The sequence below is a fragment of the Solanum tuberosum genome, unplaced genomic scaffold, assembly GCF_000226075.1.
Source record: "Solanum tuberosum cultivar DM 1-3 516 R44 unplaced genomic scaffold, SolTub_3.0 scf00224, whole genome shotgun sequence".
Lineage (NCBI taxonomy): Eukaryota > Viridiplantae > Streptophyta > Magnoliopsida > Solanales > Solanaceae > Solanum > Solanum tuberosum.
The window spans coordinates 919,291-942,284 of record NW_006239153.1 but is presented as its reverse complement, the minus strand read 5'-3'; the positions used below and the strand labels follow the sequence as shown (position 1 = coordinate 942,284).

At 34.4% G+C, this 22,994-nt stretch overlaps 1 protein-coding gene and 1 long non-coding RNA gene across 3 annotated transcripts; one reads left to right on the top strand and one right to left on the bottom strand.

Annotated features, from left to right (window-relative positions):
- Positions 1 to 1,447: 1,447 nt before the first annotated feature.
- LOC102580653 (probable phospholipase A2 homolog 1) lies at positions 1,448 to 11,398 on the bottom strand. The gene is made up of 4 exons (XM_006356698.2): positions 11,160 to 11,398; positions 11,029 to 11,068; positions 10,838 to 10,957; positions 1,448 to 1,975 (listed from the first exon to the last, which is right to left on the bottom strand). The coding sequence occupies exons 1-4, from the start codon at positions 11,262 to 11,264 to the stop codon at positions 1,797 to 1,799; spliced, it is 444 nt and encodes a 147-aa protein (XP_006356760.1). The 5' UTR covers positions 11,265 to 11,398; the 3' UTR covers positions 1,448 to 1,796.
- Positions 11,399 to 20,501: 9,103 nt separating this feature from the next.
- On the top strand, positions 20,502 to 22,751 carry LOC102580213 (uncharacterized). 2 transcript variants are annotated; one of them, XR_368055.2, is made up of 3 exons: positions 20,502 to 20,961; positions 21,175 to 21,282; positions 22,496 to 22,751. It is a non-coding gene; the product is annotated as an uncharacterized lncRNA (long non-coding RNA). The 2 variants fall into 2 exon arrangements; XR_368054.2 differs by having other exon boundaries at positions 20,503 to 20,952.
- Positions 22,752 to 22,994: the final 243 nt, after the last annotated feature.

Genomic DNA, 22,994 nt, shown 5'->3' with positions numbered 1-22,994 from the left:
AGCGTCGTGGGTCTCAACTAATTCTTTACTACCTCGATCATTGGGAATCTACCTTGATACCCTCACTGAAAATGGCATTGCCTAGGAATGACACGTAATTCAGCCAAAATTTACTCTTAAAAAACTTAACATAAAGCTTGTGATCCTGAAGTGTCTATAAAACTAATATGAGATGATTTGTTTTCTAACCCTCACTCTTTAAATATACCAAGATATCGTTAATAAATATGATTGTGAATAAATTAGAGGCTTGAAAGGCTCATTGTAGCTAAACGAATACAATACCAAGAAATTGTAGTGGAAACAGATCCAAACCATTGGCAATTATTATAACACACCCAACTTAAAACACCAAATTTAGTATATCTTCGATATTTTATAGTGTATTATATTTATTTATTTATACTACGTTATATTATATTACAAGCACACACCATTTCACATTGAAGGGTTGTGACATTTCGAAAGAGTTATAACTTTTCGATGAGTTGTGACCTTTTTGAAGGGTTGTAATTTTTCTACAAGGTTGAGACTTTTTCAAAAAACTGTGACTTTTCCGAAGGGTTGTGACTTTTACAAAGAGTTATGACTTTTCCGATGAGTTGTGTCCTTTTTGAAGGGTTGTGACTTTTATAAAGGGTTGTGACTTTTTTTTTACAAGGCACAATAAGCATTTTTTTTATACACTACCTTTTGTTGGCTATAAAAAGAGGGGATTCCTCAAATTTTAAAACTACAATTTTTTAAAAATTTCATTGTTCTTCTTCTTAAAACACCCAATTTAGCATATCTTCTATATTTTATATTATATTTTATTTATTTATATTATATTATAATATATTATATTAAAAGAAGACATCATTTCACATTGAATGGTTACAACTTTTTCAAATAGTTGTGGCTTTACCAATGAATTGTGACATTTCCGAAGGGTTGTGAATTTTATGATAAGAAACACTATGCACATGCTCATACTATCCTTTGTTAACCATAAATGGAGGGGCTTCCTTACATTTTTAAACTACAATTTTTATATGTTTTTTTGTTATTCTCTTCTTAAAATTTCAAGTCTAATTTATAGATATTGATAATCTCAAAGTTCAGTAAAATTTGAACACTTCCTAACATAAATGTTAAGTAATGCACTATGGGGGAGGGAGGAGAAAGTATATTTTAGAGGTATAACTAAGAGATTTTAAGAGTGACTAACTTTTAGTAATAATCATAAGAAAGTTTACATCCACTATTCATAGGAACTTATACAGTTATACTTAATCATTCATTTTATAACTTTCTACTTAATTTTAAAAAATAATAATATTCACATTATTTCTAAAAATAGTGTAGTACATGATTTGATATTCACGTGCAGCGCACGTGCATCAAAACTAGTATATATTATGTTTATCAACAGAGAGGCAAATATGAGATTATACTGGATATGTTGTTATTGTTGTAGGGGGGAAAATCTGATCCATTCCCCTAAATCTGAGCAAAACTAGCAGGTGTCTCGAATATGCAGCTTATCCAGCAGCCAATCAACATGAATTTGTCAAGTCTCTTCCTATTCAAAAACCACTAAACAGTGGTACCAATTAGAAACATACAGAAACCTCCACTGATAAACCTTTACAATTGAATAGCTACGTCTTTGGCGCTAATACAAAATGGACCTCTGAAAAAGGAAAAGCACCTAAAAAGAGATGAATAACATTCCTGTTGTACAATTGAATCAGCAAGCAATGGTTAATGCAAGCATTTCAAGTATACGGTTTCCCGCTAGCAGAGTGAAATGATCAAAGTTCAAGCTTCGAGTTTCCAAGTTGGCTAAACATAATAGCCATGTCCATACCCTGTACCATCGTTGGAACAGCTACATCATAGGGGCAATCTCTAGTAAACCCGACCTTCCCAGACTTCTGCACTTTCTTTATGCATCTCTTGAACTTCTCATGACATTTAACATTGGTCATACCTGAAAGTATGAAGCAGTTGAATTAAACACTTAACTATGAAGTCTGATAACTATGAAGTCTGACAAACAAACAAACCATATTCTGTTGCAAGTTCTTCCTCTCTTTAACAGGTGTAATTACCAAAATTAGGATGAAAAAAACTGCTAACAAAATGGTCAATTCTGGAATAATGTGGGACAGGAAAGTAGGCATCATCTGGAAGCTTATAGCTTCACATGGAAATTCATGCCAGCAAAAGAAGCTGCCGTTTAACAAGTTCCCCTTTGAGTTCACTGCTCTTTCTTTGTCAAACATTTCTCAGTGTTTCCTCATCAGCAGGATTTTAACAAAAAAAAAATGGCCGAGAATCGCTTTATGATCAGTTTAACCAACAAAATCACCTCTCCAGAAAAATTTAGAAACTGATCAAAGCATGCCTGCTTTTATACCAACTCACCAAGAACCAAGGCCCCTCCCCATCCCTGTAGAGTGTAGTGATATGGGGCACCAGAAAGACAAAAACTAAAAAATTTCATAAACTGAAAGGCATGATTCTTTCTTGACTGTAGTACCATAGGCTGCTGAAAGGGAAGTCATCTACCCCAACTTTATGCATAAGAGTGGTGCCCCATTTTAGATGTACAAAGTTAAACCAAGAATGCATTTTATGTCTCAATTGAAATGGCAGTGTAAGAATGACCAAGTACTCTGCATTATTTGAGAAAAATCTCACGTGTAAGCCAATGATGAGAATCACAAGAACCTAATGTATCAGAAATAGGGGTGGGTATAGTTTGGGCAGATCCGAAGTCCGAATATTTTGAATTTTTGGTTTGGATTTTCAAATTATGGATTGGATAGCTTCGGATTTTTGAAATATTCGAAAATCCAAAATATTTAATAGTCTGTTAAAATATTTTTTATTTAGACATGATTTTTTACTATGTTTAGACTAGTCAATCTCAGACCTCAATGCTTGGCATGGGGAATTATCAATGACAGTTTGACATGAATACTGTACTTGGATGTTCATTTTTGTAGGAAGAAGAACCAACTCAACTTGTAGACTCAAAACTGAAAATCCAAATTAACCAAACCGATTAATCCGAAGAAGAAGATAGAAACTGATCCAATCCGAACTTCGAAAAAACTGATCCAATCCAAACTTATTTAGATTGTAATTTCTTGAATTTGAAGACCCAAAATCCAATCTGAACACCCACCCCTAATAAGAAAGGTTATCTGATGCACAATAATCTAAAAACTCAAATGGAAGTCTAGAAGTGATCTGAACATTAATGTTTTTACTCTTTTAGGGAAAATGATCTGATATACCCCTCAATTTTGCTATTTAGAGTTGATATACCCCTCGTTACAAATGTGGCTCGCATATATATATCCTACCATTACAAAAATCACCCACATATATCCCTCTATTGTTACCAAAGTGACTCACATATACCCTTTACATATAACAGAAATGAAAAAAATTGATTTTAAATTTATTATTTTGATTTTTAATTGTTTTAAAAATCATATAGGGGTATATATTATCCTTCTCACACATGATATTTTTGTTTTACTTCTTTGATTATCATTATTTGAGTTTCTTATTCTTATCTCAATTTTTTTTTCATTCTTTTGTGTAAATATATGAGAAATAAAATGAGAGAAGTGTGAATGGAGAAAGAGAAAAAAGTATGAAAAAATTTAAAACTTTTTTTGCGGCTATATTGTAATTTTTTTTGTATCTGTAAAAGAAAAAAAAAAAGTTGGGCATCTATGATAAATTTTATAAGGTAGTTGGTGAAAAAATAAATTTGATCATTGAAATAACAAATTCAAATTAGCCATTGAATCTTAAAAGTCAAAAAAAAAAAAATACATGTGAGAAGGATCAATTATACCTATATGGATATATTTTTGATAAAAAACTTTAAAAATAAATTTAAAATTATCTTCTTCACTTCCGTTAGAGGAAAAAGATAAAAGATATTTGAGTCATTTGTGTAACAATAGGGATATATGAGCTACTTTTATAACGAGAGGTATATCAGATTATCAGTTTTAAATGACATAATTGAGGGGTATATTAGGTTTTTTGCCTTTTCTTTTATAACCTAAGAAGCCACATACTTTAGCTGTAACACCTCGAAAGTGCCTAACTCCGATAAACTAGGAAAGTGCAGAAATCTACGGAAGTGTGTAGAATTTTGGAGTTTACAAGCATAGTCTACGGGTCGTAGAATGGCATATGGCTAGTGGGAACCATCCGTGAATTGGACTTCAAAAATCAGGTTAAGGGTCTCATTGGTTACGAGTGACTTTACAGATCATACTAAGTTCTACGGGTCGTAGACACCCCGCGTAAAGAATTTTTTGAAAGTTGGAAAGTTGACTTGAACAGGACGAGTGATATTTACAAGTAGTGGTTTGTTTCACGAGTCGTGGAAAGGCTCTCATAGTTCCAAGCCCTGAAACTTTAGGACCATCGGTGCATTAGGTTGACGACCCATCAGTACGACTCATAAAAGGAACCACGAGTTGTAATTAGGTTTGTGGTTCATTCTTCTGAGACTTGGTAATTCCAGTAGTTGGGATTCTACGGTTGGATAGTACGGATCGTATAAGGAATTACGATCCGTAATATGGTCTCGTGGTTGGAAGTTCATAAATCAGGTGGTTTCTGTAGATAGGCTTCTACAGGTCGTAGAAGGAACTACGGTCTATAGATGCCCTCGTAGTACCTATTCGGCAATTTTTAATAAGAGACTTTTTAGTCTTTTCCTACTCTTTTAATTCCTATGCTATGTCGTTTTGGCTTATTCTAAGTGGGTGTAACTGATTCCTAAGACCCTCCCCATTCACTCTCATTCTCCCAAAATCCAATTTTCCCTTTCTCAAGTCTTCTCCCTAAAGCAATCTAGGGCTCCAAGATTTCGAGTCTCCATTGAAGGATTAAAGCTAGGGTTTCAATCAAGGTATGTGGGAACTTTATTAATGGGTAGTCCCAAAGAAACCTCAATTTCTCAATTATAAATCTCCCAAATTCTAGGGTTTCATGATTTCTTATGGGTTCTTGTTGAATTTCGATTTCTTCTTAATGATTGATCCTATTATGCAGGAATTGATTCTAATTCAATGTTTTCAATGATGTTTTGATGAACTCATAGCATGCAAGTATTTTCATGTTCGAGGATTATGAAATTAATCTGCTGCCAAATAATCCCACCGTGGCCCATATCAAGAGTCACAAGGAAAAGAAAACCATTAAGTCGAAGGCAAAAGCAACTTTGTTTGCTGCTGTTTCGACAACTGTTTTCATGAAAATCATGACTCTCACAGCACCAAAAGATATTTGAAATTATCTGAAGAAAGAATATGCTGGAGATGAAAGAATACGAGGAATGAAGGTATTAAATTTAATGAGGAAATTCGAATTGCAGAGAATGAAAGAGTCAGAAACAGTCAAGGAATATTCTGACAGATTGCTTGGTATTGTCAACAAGGTAAGATCACTAGGCACTGAATTTAAAGATACAAGAATTGTTGAAAAAGTTCTTGTTACAGTGCCCGAAAGATATGAAGCATGTATAACTACCTTGGAAAACACACAAGATCTGTCCAAAATTACCTTGGCAGAATTGTTAAATTCTTTGCATGCTCAGGAACAAAGGAGACTTATGAGGCAAGATGGCATGGTTGAAGGAGCATTAGTAGCCAGCCACAAAACTCAAAGCAAGGGTAAATTTTTGAAAAATTACCCACCTTGTAGTGGAAAAAATGGACATCCTCCATATAAATGTTGGAAAAGACCAAATGCACAGTGCAAGAACTGCAAACAACTTGGTCATGAAGCTGTGATTTGCAAAAGCAAATTTCAAAAAGATGAAACAGTTGCCCAAGTCACTACTGAAGAAGAAGAGGAAGACCACTTATTTGTGGCAACTTGTGTTTCAACCAAAAAATCTGATTTTTGGATGATTGATAGTGGTTGTACAAACCACATGACATATGAAAGAAATCTTTTTAAAGAGGTCATTCCTATGGAAAATAAGAAAGTCAGAATTGGGAATGGTGATTGTATTCCTGCAAAAGGAAAAGGGTTTGTTTCAATTAAAACAAATTCAGATACAAAAATAATTTCAGAGGTTCTTTATGTGCGTGATATTGATAAAAGTTTGTTTAGTGTTGGTCAGTTAATAGAAAAAGGATTTAAATTATTATTTGGAGACAACTATTGTCGAATTTTTTATTCTACTAAGCAAGAGATTTTACAAGTTGAAATGAGAGGTAAGAGCTTCTCATTTAATCCAACAGAAGATGCACACAAGCCTTGCAAGACAAAGGATGAATTAGCAGATTTGTTCACAAGGTCAATTTCAGATGAGACTACAATCTGCAATTCCTGATCCAAGAAGGAGTGTTGAGAATATGTCTCAGGATATTGCAGAAATAAAACAGTTAGCTATTTTTAGGATTTTTAAATTATGTTATTAGAGTCCTATTTAACTTATATTTAGGAGTTAGTTCTTTTTATTTGTTATTTGAATTAAGTTGATAAGTTAGTATCTTATTTTTCTATTTTTAGTTAGGAATTATATCTATAAATGCAAGTCTCTGAATTATTAATAAAATAATTCCCTTTGATAATATTGCAGTATTTTTTCTCTCAAAGTCTTTCTCTGTTATTTTTTTTATTTCTTTATTAAAAACCCAACAATAATTATGCTATTTTTCACATGCATGTCTCATGTTATCATAATTTCCATGAAGTATGATGCTTCTAATTGAAGTATCTCTCAGTATATATGATTGTCATAATTTAGATGTTTTAAAATATTGTATCATTCAGATTAGGCCTAACCCATCGGTGACCCCTTAAAGTTGGCATGAAGTTTCACTTAGACACCTTAACTGGACGATATTCATTTTAAACACCTCATATAGGGTTTCGTTGTGTCATTTTGACACTTTTTTTTTAATCAGCAAAAATATAGTGGGTGGGTGTGTTATACTCGCGGTTGATGTGTAAAGTGTCAAATTAAATTTGGACATTTGTCATTTGTGTTCAAAATAATTCTTAAACAATGAATTTTAAATTTAAGAAAAAAATAGCCAATGAATGAATGACATGTAGCATTTTACCTAAACAATTTAACTATTTTAAAATCTATTTTGCAACGCTCCATCCCCTCCCTTGCACCCCGCATCCCCCTGCACACACACACACCCCGCAACCCATCTTCTCCAGCATTCTTTTGCAGAAAACAATCCCGACCCCCACGGTTTTTCTTATCCAAAGTTGCTTTGTTTTATCCCCCAACAATCAAAGTCTTGTGCAATATGAGTTCTCTAGTACTAAAGATTAATTTCTTGAAACTTTTCTAGACCTTTCAATAATCAGATCAGCTACTAAAAGAAAGGACAAAGGCGATGTGATGTGCTTTCCTCCATTAACACCTATCTCTTTTTAAATGCTTCAAATTCTAAAAAAATCAGAGGTAAGATATATGTTATTTTTTGTCAAACTAAATCGAGGAAGAAGGGAAACAAAATAAGAAAATGTGTTCAAACTTGAGGAAATCTATGCTGCTAGAATTCATTGAAGTTTGGGAAGATGTTGTCTGATAATGGGGAAGAAGATGAAGAAAATAAAATTAAAAATAGTTTAATAAGTCTCTCACGCGCATATAATGAGTGTATCACACTCATTGTGCCATGAAAGAAAAAGTGTCAAAATGACACAGTGGAATCCAGTAAAGGTGTCTAAGTGAAACTTCGTGCCAACTTTAGGAGGCCACCGATGGGTTAGGCCTTCAGATTATGTTCAGTTATCATGATTTAGGAGCTACTCAAATTATCATATTTTTCATGAATGATTTAGTATTTTCAGATCATTATTGTTTTCAGATTTATACATGTCTCCGTTGGGAGTATACTTGGCACCGAGTGAACTTTTGGGATGAAGGTTTCCGTTTAGCATCCATGGACCTTTAGTAGCAATTTCTAAGCCCCAAAACTATGTGCCACCATAGGATTTGTCTCATATAGACATTAGCTAATGGATCCACCTTAGCTCAGATTTCATGGTCCTTACCTTGGCAAGTAAAACACTCTTTTTTTTATGTGAGAGCAGAATGAACTCCATGTTGTAGCTCACATGGTTTATATCGACTATTATATACATCCCACAAATTTCAGATATTGCATGATCTTGTATTATGTTTTCCCATTCAGTCATCTGTTTTCATGTTATGTTTACTTGGTCATTGCATTAGCATGTTCTACAGACTTATCATGTTTATGCATTTTACTCATGCTCAATACATTTCGAGTATTCACCGTATACTTTTTTGCCTATATTGTTTCATAATATAGGTTCTGACGAACCTCATCAGGCCCACGATTAGTCCTGCCCCTATCAACCAGTTAGGAGAGCAGGTGAGTCCTCATCTCCTCGAGGACACCACTTATAATTTTCTTCTTGTCCTTACCATTAGTTTTCAGATAGCATATAGTTAGCTAGGGACTTGTCCTAGCAACTCATTATGATTAGAGGCTTTTCGGACAGTGGTTGTTTCCTCATATGTTGCCTTGGTATCAAATCTCTCCTGTATGATATGATAGCTCTTTGAGACTTTAGTCTGTTTTCATTTTATTCAGTTATGTATGTTATCTTAGTGTCATCTCATGCCATGTGGTTAGCTTGGGGTCACTTGTGGCTCTAGGCACCATGTCACATCTAGGGGATAGTCTTGGGTCCTGACATAAGCATTGGTGAAACTTCGTGCAACAAGAAACTAAAATGTATCATTGATATGTTACCTAGGCCCTTAAAAATTACATAGAGGAGATATTCCAGAAGTACCATGCTCATGAATTTTGGGATCTTTGTCCAGGTTTTCATCATTAACATATGGAAAACCTATTTGGGAGAAAGAAACTTAACTACAACATATTATCAAGTGATTAGGAGTGGCAGGTTTATTTTACATAACATTGTCATTAGCACATTCTTTAGTATTCCTTGAGCTAATCCCTTTTTGCTTTAAAATATTTACTTCGTAATATGAATTATGATGGCCAATCATAGTTTAGTAGACAAGATTATTACTTTAGGGACAGAAGCTACTAATAGAAACTATTGCATCTGGCACCGAAGGAAGGCATTATAATCATATAGGATATTCAAGCACAAAAAGGTCGCTGAAATAATCTATTTGCTTAAGACTTACAATATTTCACTGGCTTCTTCAGAAATTTTGTGGGCTAAAGTCAAAAGCCCTGACTGACCCTCAAGTATCAGATAATTTTCAAAAGTAATCAGAAAGGCATAATTCTGCGGGAAAGCTCAGTCAAGGTCGCTGAAAAATAACTGGTAAAGCCAGAAAAAGAGGAGAAAGTTCCATAATTCAATTTTTGTTAGATAAGATGGAGAAATCCTCTTTAGAAAAGATGCAATAGTTTCCAACTCCCCTGAAAAAGGGTTCTGAGAATAACAGGTTAATGCAGGTGATAGTGGACCTCTAGAGCATCACAAAGGGCACTGGGATTGGCTCGAAAACTGCAGATGAGAATATATTCTCTTTTGGCACTGGTGATTCCATAGCAAGAAATTTCTCATAAGAACTCTTATACCATGTGAGAAATAAAATAACATATTTGAAAGATGTGTCAAGTGTAGTATGTAAACGCTCTTCCTCAGGCAATGATCTCAAAAGAGGACAAGGAAAGAAGAAAAAAGAAAACAGCATTCAACAGTAGTGTTTCCTTGTTTGTTTTCTTTGTATTTCAATTTTCTTACACAATCAGATTGTCTTGAGATTCCTTGTCTGATTTGAAATAGCTTAACTGCATGCTAAGTGGTCAGAATCTAGTAGTGATGTGATAGATAAATGGCCATTAGAAATTACTCCATTTTCACCTTAAAGGTAATATTGTTTTGGAGCAACTGTGCAAAAATACACAAACAATATCAGGATTTTCTGAAGGTATATCCACATTCTCAATTGGGCAGTTATTTGAATGGTGCATATATAGCTCTTTGGGCAACAAAATACAGGACTTGAAACCGATTCATTCCGCATCATATTAGTATGCTCAGATCGAAATTCAGGCTGATGCAGCCAGACATTTGACCGTCACATCAAAGATTGAAGGGCTAACACCAAGTAAGCCTCTATATCCTCCCAGTACATAATAGGCCTATCATATTTTTAAGCTACAGAGAAATAGATGCTGACAGTTTCTTGTCTTGGACAAGTAACTAAGGTGCATTTCATGCAGTACTTGACTTTTGAATCAACTGTTAATCCTTCTAATTGTATTGTCTTATTCAATTCCAAGTCCACATATTTTGAACTAAGACTTTAGAGTTCAGATTTTTAGAAACTCACAGACTACTAGGTTCATATGCATTTTGAAGACGTCAACGTCAAGATAAGATACTTTTCTTTACTATCTACTAGTAATGAGTCCAAAATGACTTCTTCTATGTCTATCAAAAAATGTATATCTTATGAGTCACATAACGTTAGTTTGAAAATACCACATTAGTACTCTGCATATATGCTATTTTGCTATTCTTGAATTTATGGATTATCGCTTTAGCTATTCATTTGTATTCGTTTTAACTACAATATGCCAATCAGATAAAATTTACATAGTTCAAGTATGACAACTGATTTTATACTAAGGTACAAATATACAACCAAAGTTTGTATGTCAAGATGTGGCAATACTGCTACCAACTAATTTTCAATAATATAAGGTTTCACTCTCACAAGAGAGACAAGCTGTACTCAAGCTCAAACCAGTAATCAAAACTCCAAGAAGAAGTAAATGGAATAAATTTGAACAAGAATTAAAAGGAATAGTACCATTTTTCTCTACACATTCGTCATGAATCTTACAGCAGGCGTCTAGATCATCACAAGGTTTCTCCCCTGGACAACCACTCCACCCTACTCCGCAATATTTCCCGTATCTAATTCCAATTGCTGAAAAGAAGAAGTAAATTAAGTATGCATTGTGTAAGAAGGAATTTAAAAGGGGGAAAGAGAAGACATACAATTACAGTTCTCTGCTACACATGTTTTGCTACATCGAACCTGACATTTATATAAAAAATATGGATTGGTGAATGCAAAAAGGAAAATGCATTGAAGTAGAAGAATGGAAAAGGAAAAAAGTAAGAATTGCCTGAGAATTGTTGGTGGATTCCGCAATGGAGAAGAAGAGGAATATGGTTAGGATGAATGATGAGGCGACCCATTTCCCCATGGGAGATTTGTCGCCTTGCAGCATTCTGATCGAATCGTTACAGGCTGTCTTCTCAGTTCGTTTGTTTTCTCAGTTCGTTTGTTTTCTCAGTTCTCTCCTTGGGGAAAAAGCGCAGAGCTATTCAGAGAACCTATTATTGACTTAGCAGCCCTCTCTCATTGGTCCATCCATATCTCGTCTTGGAAACAATGTTTTTAGCATTTTTTCAAAATATGAAAAATCATTTTGGCTACAAAATTTGGCCTGAATTTGGTTATAAAATAACATATTTCACACTATGTTATTTTACCTTTTTGAATATTTTTAAACTTTTAACTTTAATGTCTTTTAATTAAAAAATGGAAGAAAGATCAGTTTATTTTAAAATAAAAAAGATATTATAGACTTTTTAAATTTCTGATCAAATTTTCTGGCCATTTAACATTACTCTTCAAAATATATTTATTTGCTAATCAAATTTTTAGCATATTTGGCTTTTTTGAAGCCCCAAAATATATAGACTCACATCAGCTTTTAGATATTTGGCATTTTCACTTCAAATCTTTTTCAATTAAAATGCATGTCCAAATTTTCCAAAGTTTCAATTTCAAAATTTGTGTCCAAATGGATGACTCAAAATTCTATGATTCTGGTGTTAGAGAGACATAATTAAGTGACTTTGATTTATTTTTTAAAAAAGTAATTATTATATAACTATTTTTTTAAATTTACATCAATATATATGTCTGAAAAAACGTGACAAAAATCCTAACTATTGATCAAGCAAGTGCACGCACCGACACACACGCACCCCCCCCACACACACACACTATTTTAGAAATGGCAGTTAGGTGGGACGAACACAGCAACATAAAATTGTACGGAAAGCTACTTAAATTATACTGAAAAGTTTGAATCAACTTAAGGATAAATTGGTACTTTTTCGTCTCCACAGACACACATACACACTACCCTATATTAGAAATGGCATTTAGGTGGGATGTACTGTCACAACCCAGGGGTACCCCTAGATATGACAAGGCGTACTTGACCCCGAAGGGGTCTCATACAAGCCCTTAGCATATCATAACATAGGATAAAAGAAATGATGCGGAAATTTTAAAACTTTGTCCATACAATCGAAGTCTTTTATTAAAGCAAGAGGAAGTCTAAACTTGTCTCAATTAGCCATCTAATACAATCTTTGAATCAAAAATAGGGTCACAACCCTTTCAACAATCCAAAATGAAATAACTAGAAAGAAACTACTAATGACTCATACGTCCTCGAATCTTGAGGACTCACCACAAGCTAGGAGAATAGTCGATCCAAGCTTGAACCAAAAGAAGATCACCTTAAGAACCGGAACCTACACTTTGTGAAAAATGTAGAAAATATGGGTTAGTACAAATATGCACTAAGTATGATAGCCATGCATAAAAACCTTGAAAACATGCTAAAAAGGACATTTTAGTTGAAAAAGCATGCATTTACCAAGTTTGAGAATCATCATGCACTTTAGTATAAAAGCATAAGTCACAAGCATATTCAACATATAGACCATCATAGCATAATAGCACCATCTCATAAGTAACCCTAAGTTATACTTGTGCAATGCATAGATAAAGATCCCATAATCACATCTATACTAAGTACCACTTTTAATTAGGCCACCATAATCATACTTACCATTCTTTGATGTCATCCTTAGTTCATACTCATAGACAAGGAAACCTTCATATTTACTAAGTCATATCAAGGAAAGCAACTCATAGCAAAATTCCACATTAAGCATACTTCATTACCATTAGCCTTCATATCAACATACTTAGTAGCATCATCATAAGCATATTCATTTCATAAAACATTATTACATAAAGGAACACACTATGACAACTCTCAAAGCATACTTGTGCAATGCATGGATGAAGTCTCATACCCCCACCCACACTAAGTAGTGCATTCTTGAGAAGCCATAGTTCATTTTTATTCATTGTGGGGGGTAAGCTTTAACCGACATAGACCATGTGTGCAAATCATGGAATCCGGTGTTACCCACACCGAAAAGGGTGGTCTACTTGCCTAAGGTAGGACCGGTAACATTTAGCTTAGGTGGATCCACTAGCTAATAACCTATGAGGGCACATAGTTTATGGGATAAGGAGATTGCTACTAGATGCCCCACCTCAACTCACGTATGGGCATCCATCTCAAGAGATTGCTACTAGAAACCCCGTCTCAACTCACGTATGAGTTTCTATCTCAATCAATATCCACTCGGTGCTTGGCATTATTCCCCACGAAGTAATTATCATTACATTACTTGAGTTCATTATTATGGGAGAAATGAAATATGGAGATTGCTACTAGATACCCCGCCTCAACTCATGTATGAGTATCCATCTCAAAAGATTGTTACTAGAAACCCCGCCTCAACTCACGTATAAGTTTTCATCTCTATCAATATCCATCTCAACCCAACAGCATTCATTAGATAGCTCATAGATTCAATAGGTGAGAAGAGCCTTTCAACCTAAGAATCCCCATATTGTGAGAAAATCGTTCACAACATGTCATCATCATTCATAAGAATATAATTGAGAATAGCCTTTCAACAACATCACAATTACATCATAGTCATAATCACATTACTTTCTAAAGTATTCATAAAACAATGTACATAAATAATCATGATCATACATAATTCTTCATAATTTGTCCCTTCAAGGACCATGGATCATAATTTCACCAACACATCAAGAATTACTACATTAGACATGAATGATAACATGATTCAAGTAATCAATTCATAACATTCACAATTCTATAGTATTCTACTTGCATAATTCAATACCCACACTTTACGATCCAATTTGAGAAAATAGGGTAATTCATGGATTCTTGAGGAATTCAACTTAAAATCATATAAATCATCAATATATTCATAAAAAAATATAATTCAATCATTTAAAACGAATTTGAAAGGAATCCATGAGATTGAAGTCAAACCCTAACTTTTGAATTTTCTAGTTTTGAAATTGGGGGTTTTGGAAGGGCTCTATGAGTGAAGGCTACCCATAGATGAAGAGTTATCATACCTTATTGAATATTTACCACGAATTTGAGGAGAAAAAAACTGATTCTTCAAGCCCTAGCTTCAACTTTCTTCTTCTTCTTCCTTGAGTTCTAGAGAGAGAATTTTTGGAGAAGATGAACTCTTCTGGGTTTTGGGAATTAAAGGATTAAATGGGTTGGTTAATGACTTAAAAGGGCTTATTTAGGTGTATAAAAAGAATACAAAATGACCTCATTTAATAACTACCTAATTAGGAATTACCTAAAATAACCCCCACTTTAAAGTGGGGTGCCAGGCCTCACGACCATCTTCATGACCCGTCAAGGGCACCACGGCTCGTGGTGGTGCCCGTGGTCCCTTGACCAGTAGCCTCCCCAACTTGACAAGCCTCCCATGAGGTGAAGGCAACCCCACGAGCCTTCCCACGGTCCATGGTCTTCACCACGAGTTGTGAAGTGGCTCGTGAAGGGGAGCCTTTCTTGGGAAGCTTCATGAGCTTACTGCCTCACCTACCACGGGTGGCACCACGACTCGTGGTGGCCACCACGGGTGGCACCACGACTCGTGGTGGCCACCACGGGTGGCACCACGACTCGTGGTGGCCACCACGGGTGGCACCACGACTCGTGGTGGCCACCACGGGTGGCACCACGACTCGTGGTGGCCACCACGGGTGGCACCACGACTCGTGGTGGCCACCACGGGTGGCACCACGACTCGTGGTGGCCACCACGGGTGGCACCACGACTCGTGGTGGCCACCACGGGTGGCACCACGACTAGTGTTACACGAACACAACAACATACAATTGTATGGAAAGCTACTTAAATTATACTGTAAAGTTTGAATCAACTTAAGGGTAAATTGATATTTTTTCGTCTCCACAGACACCTGTATTTCACTTATGTTAAACAAGTGTACTGTTTTCTTTTTCAAAAAAAATATGAGTACTGTATTTACACCATATCCTAAACTCTATTCTCTCATATTTATCACAAAACAATTCTAAAGAGCATCCAAAATAATTTTTTGGTGGTCAGATGACATTAAAAAATCTCTCTGTTTTATTCTTCTACAATTGTATTCTGTGGGCTCTTTGATGCTTGATTTATACGGTTGTAACAACAATTTGGTGGGTATAAGTATAACTTCTTGCAAGATTATTTATATGAACTTTCGTATTTCTAATTACTAGTTCTGGAACACGTGCGTTGCACGTGTATACCGTGCTAATTAGTACAAATAATTTTTAAAATATAAGTGTGTGATGTGTAAAATACATGCTCGAATCAAAGAGTGGTGAGCATATTCAACTGATATCATTATCATTGGAAAACACATCATACTAAAAAATTGTTATCAAATGAATTTCAAAAGTAATACTCTAACGACTTCAAATATGCAATTCTTATAATATATCAAGTATTCAACTTGATAACAGTTCTTTTTTCCATATGTCACCATATAATTTAAATGTCTGCACTATGGTTGCAAAGTATTTAATGCCTTAAAGTTTCTACCTTCTTTTTAAGGAACAGTAGCCTCCATTTTTTAACAGACACATACATATCAAGAAGTTGTTATCAAAGGAGAGTAGTGTTTTGTAATAGTGTTAGAGAAATTCGATCAACATATGCCTTCCTTAGGATGGTTAGTAAATCATTATCAATTTCATAGTGTACACCTACAAAAAAATATAGTATTTATTTGTTATAAACATAATCGTGTAAGTATATAAATGACATATATAAATATAATTACATGTATATGTACCTTTTGTCTTCTTAGTCTCATTCAAAAAATTTAATTTTTTCATCTATAAATTTTAACAAAAAAAAATATTTGTTAAGTTGTATACATATAATTGAATTATGAAATACAACACAATCATTTGTGAAATATTAACCGTAGATATTGTCATACTTCATAAAAAAAAATACAACACTATATTACATCAGGAAAAATAATAAAAATGAGAATTTACTGGAAGGAAAAGAAAACAATATTAAGAATTCATTTTGGGACATGTTGAACCCCTCATCCGATGGTTGAGTTGGTCCATCACCTCTTGAAAGTGGGACGATATAGCCATGAATTTTATCTCTGGATTGTCGACTGCGAGGCAACTTGACGCCATTAGCCAATTATGCATAAAAGGAGACAGTTAATTAATTGATACCACTGCTAATTTCTTTTCAGTTCGATATGTGTTACATTTCGTCTTTTTCAATGTGCTCAAGTTTTCATGTCTTAGGTGTTTTTGAGCTACAACCTCTAATAATTTACATTTGCAGGATACTCCTCATAGAGCGATAAATAATTTACAGGAACTCACATGATGTGAATTTTGAGATTTCAAATGAGGATAAATAATAGAAAAGCATCAACTTTAGCAGATGTATTTAGATCCCCAACATTGAAAGTGTATAATTTTAACTAAGAGACGATGAATATAATTTTTTAGATGTTGCAATAGTAGCCATGATGTAATATTTTGAAGAGCAAGTATGTACACTTGAGATCTTTACAACATATTTAACTAAACTAAATAGCATATTGGGTCTGCACGGGCTTTGCTCATCTGGTATATATATATATATAATATATATATATATATATTCTCATATTTATAAGCTAACAAGATGAGTACAAACACTGCATAAAATTGTTAGACCAAAAGCAGCATAAGTTGTACCGATAAAGGGTCACTTTACCAAATTGACCCATTACTTTTTCAAATGACGTGTGTAGTGCATCTTCAAACACATGTGTTTCCTCTTCCCACTAAAATATCCAGTTCAATCTTTCCATCCTTATTCTCTATTCAAGCTTTTAGAAAAGGTGATTTGTAAAATGGAAGATCTCATATGCCATTTTTCATTGAAACTTAAGTCACTCTAGCCTAGGTATGCATTGCCTCTTGCAATTTCACTTCATTTTTTAGTAGTTTTTATCCCCTGTTTATTTCTTTCTTCCATCGTGTTACTGATTTTATCGGTTTCATTTGCTTATGTCTGGTGAGTCCTTTCTCCCATCTCTTCTTTGTTTGTTTCACCGATGTGTTGCTAATAAAAATTTGGTGACTTATCGTTATTTTTAGATTTTGTACATGCTTGTTGACTGCATAATCTATATTCCGATATAGATGAAATAATTGCATGTTTCGGTCTTTGTATGCTAAATGTTGTGATCTGGAACCTATTGCTCAAACATAAATATTTATAGGTATCAAAACATCATCGAACTACAACGTAAAATCAACCATATACACTTCTTTGGACTTATAAACCCAAGTCGAAGACAACACTCATAATGAGAATGCAGTGAGAAAACAAAATAGAGGCGGAATGACCTAGGAGATCCTTGTACTTGACTCCATTTGTAAGTTGGACCCTTCTACTTATCAATTTGTCAACTGAACCCCTAAACTCATCAGAACACGATATTTTAAATCCCTTTGATCATTGACCAAACATATGTGACATTGATAATGTTGAGTTGGAAAAATACGTGATTACACGCGTTTGACAGCGAGTAAATAAAGTATTTTACATTTAAAATATTTAAATAATAATAATAATAAGGCGAAATGGTCTGGTGAACCCTTGTACTTGTATCAGTTTGTATTTTGAACCCTTCTACTTACTTATTTGTCACCTGAACCCTTAAACTCAATTAAAATGAAACTTTTAAGCCCCTCCAATCATGTGTGTAGCTCACTCTCCTTTATATAATTGACATGTCATATCCACATCAGATATATTAATGCCATGTCATAATTATTTCATAGCTATTTTTTAAAATTATTAACCAAATTATTATTAACATTTTAATTTATTTTTGGCATTTTAAAAGTGAACTTCCATACATCTAATTCTCTCTATTTTCACTGTTTCATGACCAAAATCGCCGGAGAAAGGCATCGCCGCCGTCGTCACCATTTTTGCCGGCGAAATCACATATACTTTCTCCCTCACCCGTCTTCATCTCTGCCGCACACCATCGTTGTTTTTCTTTCCTCCTCCAACCTCCACAAAAACAACAACCTAAACATCCTCTTCCAATCGCTTTTGTTCTAATTCTAGCTTGTATATCTGCTGCCGTAGGCGAACAGAGGAAGACCTATCAGCCTTCGTTATTGTGAATCTTCGTTGAATGACCTCAGACTTGTGTTGTAGCTCATTCCTTGCTTCAATCAAGCAATTAACAAATTGACCTATCAGAACTAGAAGACTTGGTAAAAGGGTATAAACACACCAATTCCTCTTTCTCCTTCACAACCCCATAATCCCTCTTCCCTTCCTCTTCACTATTTGAATTGGGTCTCTTCTTCTTAGCCCATTTCTTTTTCTTCGTCCTCTCTTTATCCTTATCCTCTTCAACCCTTTCAGCATCATGACCCGATTCAATCTTATTCGGGGCATCATCACCCAATTCATTACCAAACAATTTCACCCATTTAGGTGAATTGGAGGTAAGATCTCGAGAAAAATAGAATGGGTGAAATGGGTCGGGTCAGATTGATGTGTAATCTCCGGTTGTTCATCATTCTAAGATTCCTGTTGTATAGATAAGTCTTGTCCGACTTTAATTAGGTGTTGATGGGTGTCATTTATCTTCTTCTTAGTAATCTTAGAGTAAAGAGAAAAAAATGAGAATGGTGAGAGAACAAAATGAGAAAGTGAAGAAGAAAAGCAATAAAGGGGACAATAGTGATTACTTCTGGTGTTGGTGGTGATGAATGTGACAGTAGGGTGGAGAAAATGGTTCAGAAGTGGAGAAAAAGAATAGAAAATTTGGAGTCGCCGCCATGGGAATGCGTCATTTACAGAAGAGAAAACAGAGACACACAGTAGTTAGCACCTGGAGTTTTTGGATATGTAGAGACTAACCGCAGTTTCTTCTTTTTTTTTAACCTAAAAATGTTATTCACTCGCCTTAAGGTGCGTGAAGTTACACACTTTCGCCAACTCAGCCATCTTAAAGACACATAAGCTTGGTCAATGGTCAGAGGTATTTGTTAAATTGTGTTTTATTGAGTTTAAGGGTCCAGATGACAAAAGGGTAAGTAGAAAGATTGGATTTAGAATACAAATTGATACAAGTATAAGGGTTCACCAGACCATTTCGCCTAATAATAATAATCAATTTTAAAAAACAATAATTCAAAACCCATCTTCCTCAACCATTCCCTCTCCACCCCACCCCCACCCCTCTCTCCTTCATCCCCAGCCCTCCCTCTCTCTTCTTCTTCTTAGAATATCATCCACCACACCCACTGTCCTCCTCTTCATTCTCTCCTTCATCCACTTCCTTCTCAATCCACACTTCTTTTTCACTACAAATCAGCCACCCACCCTAACCACTTAGATCTACCCCTCTCTTAACCCTTTTAAATTTTAATTTTTTAGTCGAAAAGTATTGAGATTATCATTTGTTTTATTAGGCTTCAAAAAAGAGGTCTAAGTATGGATTATCACGAAGGATAATGGTGGATATTGAAAAATTAAAACTCCATTGATAAGTTAGAGAAAACTTGAAAAATAATAAATGAGTCTTGTGAATTTGTGAAATTAGATTGGGATTAGTTGGATTTGTGGTGTTAAACTTGTATTTGAATTTTCAAGTCAAATGGCGAATTTTTTTATCTATTTGACATGAATTTAGTTTTCAATTTGGAATAAATATGAAGAACATACTTATTTGAATTTATTTATTTTTAAAAAGAAATGCTTATCTAAAATTTCCAGAAATTACAAAAGTGGCTTAATTGAATTTTTTAATTTTTAACATGTAATTTCTTACATGTCATTAAAAAATAACATGAAATTTCACGTGTAAGCAATTGTACTTCACACACACTAGTCAAATGAAAAAAAGGTTTAAAATATTGCGTTCTGATGAGTATAAGGGTTCAGTTGATAAGTAGAAGGGTCTAACTTACAAACGGAACCAAATACAGGAGCTCCCAAATCATTCCGCCAAAAATAAAATGTAACTTAGAGAAGTTCAATTGTTCCTCGTTTTTGGTTACTATCGCTCTCTCTCATTCTATCCCCAATTATCAAAATCTTCAGTGTCTGGCGATTCTAAGTGTTGCAGGCTCCGCTGCAAATGTTAAGGATGATTCTCATATGCCTATTTGGGGCCAACTCCTATGCCACCTAAACTTTTATGACATGATTCTGGACAAGTTAATAACTTACATTAGCTATATATGTGTATGAATTCATGGACAACATTGAGAAAACAGTTAATGTAATTGTTTGATAATGTAGCAATCTGTTCAATCACTACAAAAAATTACTTACAAGTTACACCCTAGAGGTTTTATAATAGAGGTCAACTCAACCCCACAAATTACATCAAATTACGGAGGTTTGATTAACCCCTATAATATTAGTAGAATTTGTGGGGTTATTACCCTCCGTAATCCTAAAAAATAAAATTCTACGATATCGTTGCTCATTTAATCCCCAAATAAAAGAAAGTTCGATTCTATTTTCTCTATCAGTTTTCATATGATAATTAGGGTTGGAGTAGGAAGAGATGGAGGCGGCACGGTAGCGAATCCATGGTGGCGGAGCTATCACTGTCTTCATCCACAATAGCAGTGGTCGGAGTAGGAAAAGACGGAGGCGGCGGTGGCGATTGGCGGTATCATTGGTTCATACTTCTCTTCTCCTCTCTTACTTCCCAATTTCTCTCTATTTAACAATTGCGCCCTAATTTAGATATCGAAAGCTTCAAAAATGAGTTCTCCTTTCCTCATTTTCATGCATTTTCAATACATAAATCAACTGAGTTTTTTTTTCTCAACTTCAAATTGTTTGTAAAAAGTTTTGAGATTTATATTTTGAATCTATTTTTTTTTTCCAGAAAATCTGCAATAGAAATTCATCTTCGCTGATTTCGGAGTAAAAGAATGCTCCAATAGGCTCGCTGCCCTACGTCCTGCACCATGGAGAAGCTTCAGCTCTTTCTAAGGTTTTTAACTATTGTGCTTTTCGGATTTCCCCTAAACTTAGAGTTTTTAGGGTTTCAATATGGATAATCTAATTAAATAAGGTTTACATGGAGGATAACTTGCTAGTAATTGATTTTTTTGGTTGGATAGATTAACTTCTTAATTGATTTGTTAGTTGTAAGTGAATCTGGTAAATTTGAGAGATATGATATTTGTTTCTATCTTATAAGGTGGTGATGTTGGAGAAATATGGTGTTTTCAATTTGTTTGATGATGAAATGTTCTTTCTTGTCGCGTCATCAGCCCATGTAGGATTAGAAGTAGCACCATAAGGTTGTTTCACTTTATCGATTGACTAACCATATCGAGTATATTGAGTATACATGTTACGACGATAAGATATGATCTCCGCTTGTACTTTCCTTGCAGTGTCTGTAGCACAACCAACAAGAATAAGCACATTTCAGGGTACTTATTTTCTAATTCACTAGTTGGGCTTTTACATTTCAAGTTATAGCTTTTATATAGTTGTTGGTGTTGTTTAATGAATATTTTTACAGTGTCTTGAGAACTTACTGCACCTATAGTTATGTTATATAGGCATGGCAAGGTGGTTAGCATTGATACGTAAAATCTTTTTCTCTGGAACTTTGATACTTCAAAGAATTAAGGATTAGAGGTACATTTCAGGGTACAACTAATGTGAGATCTAGCCATAGATATTACTAATTAATTTCTTTCCCCAATGAATTAATCTTTAGACTTTATCTAACTAGGAACCCATTTGTTGTTATTTTCTTTTTGTAAGGAAAAATGAAGCATTTCATTAAAAACTAAAAGTAGTACAGGGGAGTAGTGGCCTGTGGCCATCGCAGACCCAGTTGGTCTGAGTTACACAAAACGGTAGCTACTGATGTATTTCTTGAGCAGGCTCTTATTCCTGTAAGTTGTATTATTTTGCTGAAGATAAACAATAGTAATTGTTTTCCTTTGGCTCCCTGACAAGTGTAAGTGGGGATAAGCCATTACTTGTGCGTATATACTACCTTCCCCAAATCCGCTTGTAAATTCCACTGTATATGTTGTTATTGTTGTAATATATGCTTGTCAACTAACATGTCTTGTTCCACCATCTAACTTAACTGGCTGGTAGTACTAAATTCATCAAGTATGCTATATTCATCCATGTTTTGAGTTTGGATGAAGTTGCTTATTGTGTATTTTTCTTTGCAGCCAGGAGATGCTTAGTGACAGTAATCCTAGCGAAACCCGCTGAAGTTTCATGAACTGTTGCAGATCCTATCTTGAGTTTGGATGCTAGCGATTTGAAGTTTAAGCAAGTTTTTTTAGTGATTTGAAGTTCAAGCATATGATTTGAAGTTTCTTGTAATTGTAATGGTTGAAGTGAATGACATTTCGATTTAGTTTGTAAAACTATAGTACACTTTATGATATATTTTTGTATTGAAATATTGTGTTATTTCTTATACTAATATGCCCTTTTAGGTTTGACTATGCTGTACATGTTAGTTAATTAATTATTAATATTTAAAATTGAATATTTCTAGCAAAATTTTATAAAAAGATACATTTCATAAATTGCAGGAGTTAAAACTCTTGTTAATTTTAATGTAAAGTTCATGAATTGTGGGGGTTTTGACTCTCAGAATTTACAAATTATTGGGATTTTGAATCCTAGAATTTGAAGTGTAGTTCAAAACCCCCACTAGTA